Source organism: Rosa chinensis, chromosome 5 (genome assembly GCF_002994745.2).
Source record: "Rosa chinensis cultivar Old Blush chromosome 5, RchiOBHm-V2, whole genome shotgun sequence".
Lineage (NCBI taxonomy): Eukaryota > Viridiplantae > Streptophyta > Magnoliopsida > Rosales > Rosaceae > Rosa > Rosa chinensis.
Window position 1 is genome coordinate 36,013,597 of NC_037092.1, and position 10,083 is coordinate 36,023,679.

General features: G+C 36.5%; 1 protein-coding gene across 11 annotated transcripts; it reads right to left on the bottom strand.

Annotated features, from left to right (window-relative positions):
• Positions 1-403: 403 nt before the first annotated feature.
• LOC112166624 lies at positions 404-5,779 on the bottom strand. Of its 11 annotated transcripts, XR_005799190.1 has the most exons (13): positions 5,429-5,779; positions 5,015-5,266; positions 4,772-4,868; positions 4,517-4,654; positions 4,310-4,393; positions 3,999-4,161; positions 3,425-3,595; positions 3,205-3,328; positions 2,840-3,005; positions 2,579-2,645; positions 2,327-2,399; positions 1,845-2,063; positions 404-1,057 (listed from the first exon to the last, which is right to left on the bottom strand). XR_005799190.1 is itself a non-coding variant. In XM_024304453.2 (5 exons), exons 1-4 carry the CDS (start codon positions 5,507-5,509, stop codon positions 4,644-4,646), a joined length of 363 nt encoding a protein of 120 aa, XP_024160221.1. In that variant the 5' UTR covers positions 5,510-5,779; the 3' UTR covers positions 4,322-4,393; positions 4,517-4,643. The 11 variants fall into 11 exon arrangements, 1 of the variants encoding a protein (XP_024160221.1); XR_005799191.1 differs by having other exon boundaries at positions 3,425-4,161; positions 5,086-5,266; XR_005799194.1 differs by having other exon boundaries at positions 3,425-4,161; positions 4,772-4,861.
• Between the last annotated feature and the right edge of the window lie 4,304 nt (positions 5,780-10,083).

Here is a 10,083-nt window from a genome sequence, read left to right on the forward strand (position 1 = left end):
TCAAAACAAAATATATCTCTCTCTCTCTCTCTCTCTCTCTCTCTCTCTCTCTCTCTCTCTCTCTCTCTCTCATAGCGCAAGTGAAGGAAAAGTGGAAAACAAATAAAGTGTAGCGGAGCAAAGAAAAAGAAACAAATGGAATCGCTCAGCAACCTATGTCGTTAGGTGGAGCAAAGATGAGAAACCCTATGAAACAACTCAGTAACACATAAGATGGACACTTGTCAAGAGTAATCAGGTAAAATTCCAAAGAAAGCAGTGGCAAAATGATCCAGTTACTATTAAATGAATAGTACCAAACTCATTCTAGTTTAGTCAAATTCCAAAGAATGCAAGGGCAAAATGGTCCCGTCACTATTGAATGAATAGTATCAAACCCATTTTACTTTAGTATATAAAACTAGAAATGTTATCTGCGCTTTGCTGCGGAATTTGTCACTGTGAACAACTTGCTCCAAATTCATTTGACATTAAACCACTCTATCATGATAATGTTCAAAGCGAGCAAAACAATGCAGATAACATATTCCAAATTCATTTGACATTAAACCCAAAAGCACTTTCATTTCAGAGACATTCCCAAACACACACTTACTACCTCTGTGGTACAAAACAACTAAATCCATCTAAACCAATCTGAATACTGAATATAGACCATAACTAAACTCAAGAATTTTAGGACCTTCTGTGTTCTAATACACCCCAAAGGTCTAAATAGAGAAAATGAAACACAACAGGTTTGCGATCTTGCTTCAGCCCTTGAAGGTTTGTCTCTAAATCTCTATTTAGAGAAAAAAAAATTTAAAAATAATGATAAAAAATTTTTTGATAATGAATGACATGAGTATTTGAATAACAGAACTATTAAAAGCAAGATGATGCTTCACTGAATTGATAAACATATTGAAGAGATTCATCTAACCGCATCTAGTCTCAACCAAAATTCAACTATAATCAGTAAATAGTCAAAATTTGACTCACAATTCTGCAGAGGTTACGCTCCAAAATTGAGGCAAATCCTTGCAAGCTAACCACCTTCAGGGATTCCACAATCACACTGCATAAAATGAAGCATGTATATAAACAATAGACACATAACATCCGACACCAAGACAAATCTCAATTATCACATATAATTATGATTGATGGCAAGTTATCTTACAAACAGAATGCAAATATATACAAACCGTGTCAAATTGATTTCTGTGAGATATTGCTACCTTTATATACTTGTTTATGACTAAACCATTTCTAGATATGAATAGAACACTAATTCAATTCCAACCAGACTAAACAACAATTTCAAAGCAACATCAAGTACCGGCCAAGACGTTCCATTCCAATTAAGATTTGGCTAGCAGGAAAGCTAATGCTTCTTTCAGTTACTAACATTGTGAAACTGGACTAAAGTCAACTCCAATGTTTCCGGTTAGGTCTAAAGTGAAATTGAAAGAAATGTGTAAGTTATGCTATTCTTCGTTCAAATTTAACAGTGAAACACAAAAATAGTCAAATACATAAATGGAGGGTATAGTTTACAATGAAAATTAAGAAAGTCTACATCTTTGTGTTTTAATGATCTGAATGATTTCAATTGAAACATTTGTGTTATCACAGATGAAGTTTGGACCTTAGGTTATGTTAGAACTCTACTTGGCTGGACACGATGATGGCTATCACTTAATAAGGCCATTAGATATATTGTTATCATATTATGCAAGCTGATAGTATTCTTGGATTATAGAGTTTCACAATCTAAACAAAATTGAAGATCCCAAATTCATTAAAGCCACCCAAAACTGCATGTATCAAAATTTAAAACCAATAAACCATAAGAAGCTTACCCGGAGCTCAATCCTTCAAAGATCTCTGATTGCTCAATCAAATCCCCCAATTTGATCAAATGGGTGCCAGCTCAATCGGATATTCCTATTTGTTCAAATGAGCTCAATTTCTCCAAGAAAAACTATCACCGGCTCCTTCATCTCTGTGAAAAGGAAAAACCATCTTTATTCTCTGAAGCAACATTTATCCATGACTCTCACAACATGGGAGAAATGTTGCTTCAGAGAATAAAGATTGTTTCATCACTCAATAATATATATATATATATATATATATATATATATATATATTACATATTCTAACCATAGCCACAGTTTTGAACTTATAGAAATGTCTATTCATCCAATTAAGTAACCAAATCTATTACACTCACTCACCCACAAAAACCGATAAGAAAGCAAGAAGAATGGAATTATACAGAAAAATTTCACTTTCATACCACATTGCAAAATAACCAATCAGATACCCAATAAGTGCTTACCAATGCTGATAAGCAAAGCAGAGAACCCCTTCATCGCCACATAATATCCAACATAGAGTTTCCCTCTCTGCATCTGTAGTTGTCAACAGAAACAAACCCAAATTAATCCCAAAAGCTCCAACATTCAAACCAAATTCAGACGCAATTGAACTCATAATTGTAACCTGCGCAATTGAAAGACTTGTGTTTAAAATGAAAGGATTGAAATGAAAATATTAAGGAGGATCGTGACTCAATTCAATGAGTACTTACCAATGCCAGTGAGCTGAGCAAAGCAAAGAACCGCTTGTTCTTTGTCAATCCTCCCTTGAATATCTTTCTGCACAAAAAGAATGATGGAACCCATTAGCTTATTCTTGACGTATTAGCCTATTTCCTGCAATCACCTTAGCTAGTCTCACTACCAAGAAGCAATCATAAAATAAAGTATTAATAAACACAGAATAGAAAACCTAAAAATGAATTCAACCCTCTGATATGAAATTAGAGAAGCTAATGAGAAAAAAGGAAGACCTGAATTCACCCCAAAACTAAGTAGCTTTGTTGTTTGATCAAATCTCTCTGATGAGAAAAGGAAATTGGGTGTTGATACAGAAGCATCTCCTAAGAGCAAGTGTGGTCTTGCTCCATATCTCCCCCAGTATCTACGTCCAACCAGCCAAAACTGAGAAATGCAAAACTGAAACCCAAAATTGTATGAGAATTCAACCTATCCAATAACAACGAATTGGAGAAGCAAAAACAACCATTCAATAAAAGCCTCAATCTTCGAAATTTTACTACCCTCAGATCATGAGAGGATTGACTGTGAATTCCGGTACGGACAAAAAACTTTCATTTGGGGATAGGCTTTAACTTTCATTTGGGGATAGGCTTACCTGAGAGAGGATTGACTGTGAATTCCGGTACGGACAAAAAACTCGTCGGCAAAGATGAAACCTCCGCCACTGCGATTGAGCTGACAGAACCTCTCGTACAAAGAAACTATCTTCTGCTGCGAAACTACATAGAACACACACAGATCAAAGTCAAATGGGAATCCTAAGGTTCGTGATTCACTGATGAAATCAAGGAACATCGAGATTGTTGGGTTGTTACATCTGTGGTTGCAAGTGTTGCTGTACTTCTTCGATGTCATACTGAGTGATGGCGATAGCTTAATAAACCAGGGCAGAAGGGAGGAAGAGAGAAACCAATAGAAGGCCGTAAAAGAAAGAAGAAACTGATGGAAGCCCCTAGTATAGCTCAGTGGCAGAACCGCAAAAAAATCTCAAATGAGGGCAAAAGCATCATATCAATACAGCATCTGATTAAGCTTAAATTTGAATTTCTTTTGTGCTGTACCACAGTAATAACAATTCCAGAAAGCGGATATAAACAAAACCAGATCAGTCATTGAGAAAAAGAGTTCAACAACCTCTACTACTGGGAACTACCCTCTTCTGATTTAATCAATTTTGATAGCAAAACCATCATCACTCTCATTTCTATTCAAATCGAAACTTAAACCCAAACTACTTTCATTCACCAGGAATGCAGCAAATCATTTTGTGTAAGTTGCTACTATTAGCTCAACTCAAATAGGCATAAACAATCAACCAATTTGACCCCTACACAATAACCAAAGCAGGACAAATCATTTTGTGTAAGTTGCTACTGAAAAGCTACTCACCCAGTACTCCAGACCACCATGATTGGAACAGTATATGAAGATATGATCATTCAGACCACTGTCCACAACTTTTCCACTAACTCCTATAACAGCAGTTTATCACTTCAATCTCTTCCTCCCCCATTTGGCAACTGTGTTTGGATCAAATGCCGAAAAGGCTTCCCTATGTAAGTAAGAAACGATTAAATCACGCACCATAAGATTATATATTCTTTCCTTTGCCATAATAAGATCATATATTCAATCATGCATGTACTACTCATTAGTCATATTATCTAAATAGTTGGAAAAATTTGAGGTTACATATTTACCTGAGCATCTCCCTTCTTTTCCCAATTTCAGTCCAATTGTGGTCCATCAACATCCCAGACAGAGCACGCAGCTCAAACAATTGACTGTAATTACAATGATTAACTATCACGCACTTGGTAAATAATTATCGATCATAACCAACACTCCAATCATGATTAGTGGCTAAATAAGTTCGGTTAATAAAAAGTTATAAATGAAGGACTTACTTGTCATCACATACTGGAACTCCCCAGCATTCATCATGAAATGCAACATAAACTTTCTGTATATATCAAACCCTACAATCAATGAATGCCTGCCAACGCTACCATCCTAAACCTTGTACAGGTTCTGCTACTTATGTCCTGCACAAATTTATTAGAAAAAAATAGCTATCAAGAAAAAAATCCACTCAAATAAATTAGTGAGAGTTATGAAGATCATGCAAGATTATTATGTAGTATAAATTTATCATAGAGTACCTGGACTTGAGATTATACAAATCGCTTGGCATGATCTAACAAATTTGAGGAGCTGATGTTGCCAAGAATCCTCATATGCAGGTACCCAACCTTAATTCTTGTCAGAGAAAAACGTGGAAATTGAAAGCAAAATTAATATTCTGTTTAATCAAGACCTCCGAGCCCAAATCCTAAATCAATCACATGAGAAAATTTACACTGATTTTGAAGATTTTTTTTTTTTTTTTTAAATCAATTACATACCTCTTAAAATGAAGAAAGTCGTCATGTCCAGAAAGCTTGAGCTTTGTATCTCTTCGAGGAAGCTGAATTACCTCGTGCCGAGATGATCAAACGCCAATTCTCTTCGTGGAGCTCCGCCCTTATCCTGATGGTCCTTAATGGTGGCTTTCTTCTAATCTTCAGGCGAAGCAGTCTTGCTGATGACGAACCCAAGTTTTTATGGTTGGTGATGAAAGCTAAGAAGAGATTTGTTACAAACCACCAAATAAAAACCTGCAAATTCAAATCGAATACATATGCCCCACAACAGAATAAGAGAACAATTCAAAATTGAAACAACAAAATCCAAAAGGAAGAAAGAAAAAAAAACAACAATTGGGAATTTGGGACTGTAATCAAAACCCAAATCCCTCTCCCAATTGTTTCTTTGTGTACCTTTACAATCACTCTCGTGATAAAGAGTAATCGACCTCGTGCTGAGATGATGAGGTGAGAATTTCCCTTGGATCTCTCCATCTCTTCGTGCAAAGCAAAGAAACAAACCCTATTTCTCTCTCTCTCTCTCTCTCTCTCTCTCTCTCTCTCTCAATCGTTCTTGATAATTGATCTCTGGATTGTTCTGGCAGCAATCGAATGAGAAGATCACGGAAGAATGGGGCGTCTTCTACTGCCTAAAGACGCATATGCCCGGCTGACATCATTTCAGACACCAATACGAAGGTGAAATTGTAGGAGAAAAGCGAGGGCAAAGGCGTCACTCCACTTCGAGCCAAAGTACTGTTAGATGAACAGCATCTCTCCTTTAGTATATAGTAAATATATAATTAGCCTTAGGCTTGCATTTTTTTCTTTTTTTCTTCTTAAAATATATAATTAGCCTTGGGCTTGCATGCTTATGGGTAAATTATTATTATTGAGGAAAAAAATGAAATTATTTGAGAAAAAAAAGTGGTGTTTAAGGACATTTGATTTAGGTGTCTGGCTCAAACTCCACGGACTTGTCCAAGTTGTAATAGGGTTAGTCTTACAGATATCCTTGGAGATATCATATTCATTGTACGATTCAGTTTCCTTATAAGACTTATATTCTCTGCTTGTAATTTTCTATATAAAGAGACCCCTATTATCAATGAAAGCACAAATCATTCTCTCTCAATTTTTGATTTCCTAAAACACGTTATCAGCATAAAACCTTAACCCTGAAACCCTAATTTCATAACATTCAAACCCTAACTTCCCTTGCCATACACCTTGAAGTTCTCGATCCCAGAAGTCCAGATTCGATGGCGGAACCACCAGAATCGGCCGGAAAAATCCCAAACCAGCCACCAAAAGCTCTGAATTGGTCTGGTTAACCTTGCTTGCACACCATGTGCCTGACTCAGCATGCCCCTGCCGTGCACGTTAGCCTCGCTTCAGCATGCCCCCTCGCACGCCCTTTCCTGAACACCCAGCCCCCACAGCCTGCCCTAGTACCCCACTCACACCCCGTGTGCACCCGCCTACTGCCTAGCACGCAAGCACGCACACCCAGCGCACAAGCACTCCAGCAGCCTTCAAGCGACCTCCGGTCAGTGACAAGTCTCTGATGGCCACCCAAGTTTTCCAGCCACTTTTCCCGACCAGAGTCAGGTCAATTTTTCCGACGAGCCTAAATCAAGGTAAATTTTTATTAAAGTTCCCGCGTTCAAGTAATTTAGTTTCTTTTCTTTTCTCGGGACTTTCAACCTCCCACTTCTTCTTTTGTGGGAAGACTTAAGCCGAATTATGGGGGTTTATGTTATCTCCAAACTTGGAGATTGTTGAGATCTCCAAACTAAGAGTTTGTAGAGAATATACAATCGACCACATACATCATTATTTCGATCTAATACAAGATCTCTTGGAACCAAATTTCTTGAGAGCGATTAACAACAAAGGTTGACACATTTGATTGAATTATCTTTTTGAACTAGAGATTCAAGAGCTTACAATTTCATATGATATATTTTATAAACAAAATTGAGGAATTTGGTTCTTCTTGTTCAATCTCCTTCTCAATACTCTGTTTCTTTTGTCATAACAACCAATAAAGGATTCATAATCGATACAAACAAAATAGTCAATCTTTCATGATTATTGAGGAAAAACTAAAAATGATTTTTCTCTTTGAATAAAAAAAATAGAGTTTCATATTGTATACACTGAGTGCTATAGATATGGTTTTTTTTTTTTTTTTTTTTTGAAATGATAGATATGTTTTTAATATTTCAAGTTTTGAAATACTTGTACTGAACATGTATTTACATCTTAAAAACTTGTAGTTTAATTCCCTGTTTTCATTCTACAATCCAATATTACAAAAATAGTTTCATAAAACGTTACAGGACACACCCTTATATTCTCTGCTTATAACTCTATATAAAGAGACCCCTATTATCAATGAAAGCACAGATCATTCTCTCCTAATTTATGATTTCCTAAAACAAGTGGGAGATTATCTGAATGATGGGTGATTTCTGTAAACATTGTAAGTTAACTGTTTGAAAATTTATTTATTTTCTTTTTTATTTAATTTGTATTTTACTATTTACCATATTGTCACTTAATTATTAAAAATTATTTAAAATCTAAGAGTTTTACTATCTTTTCACACCCACTTTGGCTAACAAAGTGGGTTCTCTTAAATATAAACTAGAAATTGCCTACAACCGATGGGTGTGGGAGTAGTAGTTATGCTTATATGAGTGTACTTTTAGGAAATATTTTTAATAATTTTTTTTATTTTGTTTATTATGTTTTGACACTTTTGTCCCTAAGGAATAAAATATTATCATTGATATTTTAATCTTTGAGGGTTGAAAAGGTAAAAAAATCAGTTTTGGCTAACAAAGCCTCTTCTCTTAATAATAATAATAATAATAATAATATATATATATATATGTGTGTGTGTTTTTTTTAAAGTTAGAACCTAGCCTAGCTGAGAGACTCAACCTCACGCCCGGTTTCATTTATTATATTAATATTAGTACTATGCAATGTAAGGATGACAAAAATCCCCAGCGGGGCGGAGCTCCATTGGATACCCGCCCCTAATGGGGGGGGGGAGAATTCGGGGACAAATGGGGAATGGGGATGGGAATCCCCAATCCCCGCTATCTAAGATTGGGGATGGGGCGGGGATGGTATTGTAATCTTCAATGGGAATTTGGAGTGGGGATGGTATTGTGTCCCCATTATTTTATTTATTAAATTCTTATTGGGAATTTGGGGCGGGTTTGGAGGCTTAGCCCCCAGTGGGGATGGGAACGGGGAATCCCCAATATATTTTTATTTGGGATTAGGGTGGGGATGGGGGTAAAGAATGACCCCAGGGATGGGGATGGTATTGTGATCCCCATCCCCAACCCGCCCCATTGCCGTCCCTAATGCAACGAGGATGACATAAAACCTGAACCCCGTGCTACAATAGAAGCATTACAATAATCCTTATAGAGAACATCCTAAATAATAGCAGAAGTCTCATCTATCCAAACATCATCAATCAACAAAGAGCTAGCAAGGTCTGCAAGCCAATGTGCAATACCATTTGCTTCATGGTAAATATGTCGAATTTCAACATATTGAAAAACAGATAAATAATCTTTACAATCATCAAAAACCCACTTACCTCCAAGAAATTATCTTCTCATTCTTGAGTGCAGTAATCAAAAAGGCAGAGTCGCTCTCAATAACTACATCCGACCAATCTTGGTTAATACCAAGCAGAAGACCCGCTCTGCACGCCTCAGCCCCCATATTAATCGCTGAGTGAGCATGCAAAAAAGGCCTAGCGATAGCGTCAATACCCATGCCAAAGTCTGACCACTACACCAATACCTCCAACACCACTGTCCACTTGAAAAGCTCTGTCAATATTAATTTTGTGTCTGCCTCGAGGGGGGCACTGCCATTTTGTCAATGGCCTCTTCTTTTTACACGCAACTTTCTGATGGTACTTCTGGAACTCTTCCAGACTTCTAGTACACCACTATATCATATGCATAGGTTGGAAGTGACCTGATGCACATTATGCAAGCGTACGTATCATTGTCAAGATATGGAAGTATTAAGCCCAAAATTATCGTACCACGGGGATTAGTGGCTAACCCACAATCCTTGGGTGGTCGGAACTAAAGTCACTAAGTAAAGAAAAGAAAAATAAAATAAAATAAAATAAAATAAAAATGCTATTCTAATGCACCAAGCCTTAGCAATGCTCGGCTTGGGTTCTCACCGAAGCCTAATCAAAACTAAGAGCCTAGTGATGGATATTTATAATGGGTTGAATTTGTCACCGAAAATTGTAAATTGAATTTTTAATAACTAAATTGCATGAATTTAAATGAAAGGTTTAACTAACAATTAAACTAAATAAAAGAAGGAAAAGTAAGAAATGAAAATTAGGTCACTAGGGTATCCTCCTAGCCAAATTTAATGCACAAATATATTCTGACAATGGTCACTCAATTCATAGTGGCATCAAGAACCGTACCCAAGGCTTTTCAAGGCTCATGGGTCATTCGATTCCTTAAAGGGTATTCCTACTCCGGATCAAAGGTCGTAGAAACTCAATTGGGACAATCTAGAGTCTTGTTAGGGCCTCTAGTTGCACTAAAAGGCGAAGAGTCCTAGAATCAAGGTTCCCAAGCTAGCCAATACGGCAATCGGAATTGGTATTGTAACTAACCATGTTCTAAACAAGTGTCCTAGCCATACATTAGAGAAGTGATTAGGTCCCCTAACTTGTTCTAGACATGCTCATCTACACATTCAAGAGTTAATCAAGCTCTTAAGCATGCATCTAAGCCAAATATTATAGAATAGAACATATGCCAAACACAAAATTGAAAACCATGAAATCAAAACATATTTATTACATAAAATCCATGCTAGGGTTCAAACCCTAGTTTCCTAATAGACTACTCACAATCCATCAACAAACCCACAACAAAATTCATCAAATTACAATAAATTAAGAGAGTATAGAGTTGAGAAAAGAGAGAGAAACCAACACCAGTCACAACAACACTAGAGAGTGAGCATGAGTAGCTTGGAATTATACTTTCTTT

Excerpts from the sequence above, each read along its gene's own strand:
- LOC112166624 (XM_024304453.2), bottom strand. The coding sequence starts at position 5,509 with ATGGAGAGATCCAAGGGAAATTCTCACCTCATCATCTCAGCACGAGGT. Across the intron at positions 5,267-5,428 it reads TCACGAGAGTGATTGTAAAG|GTTTTTATTTGGTGGTTTGT; the intron begins GTACACAAAGAA and ends TTGAATTTGCAG. Across the intron at positions 4,862-5,085 it reads TTTGATCATCTCGGCACGAG|GTTGGGTACCTGCATATGAG; the intron begins GTAATTCAGCTT and ends ACAAGAATTAAG.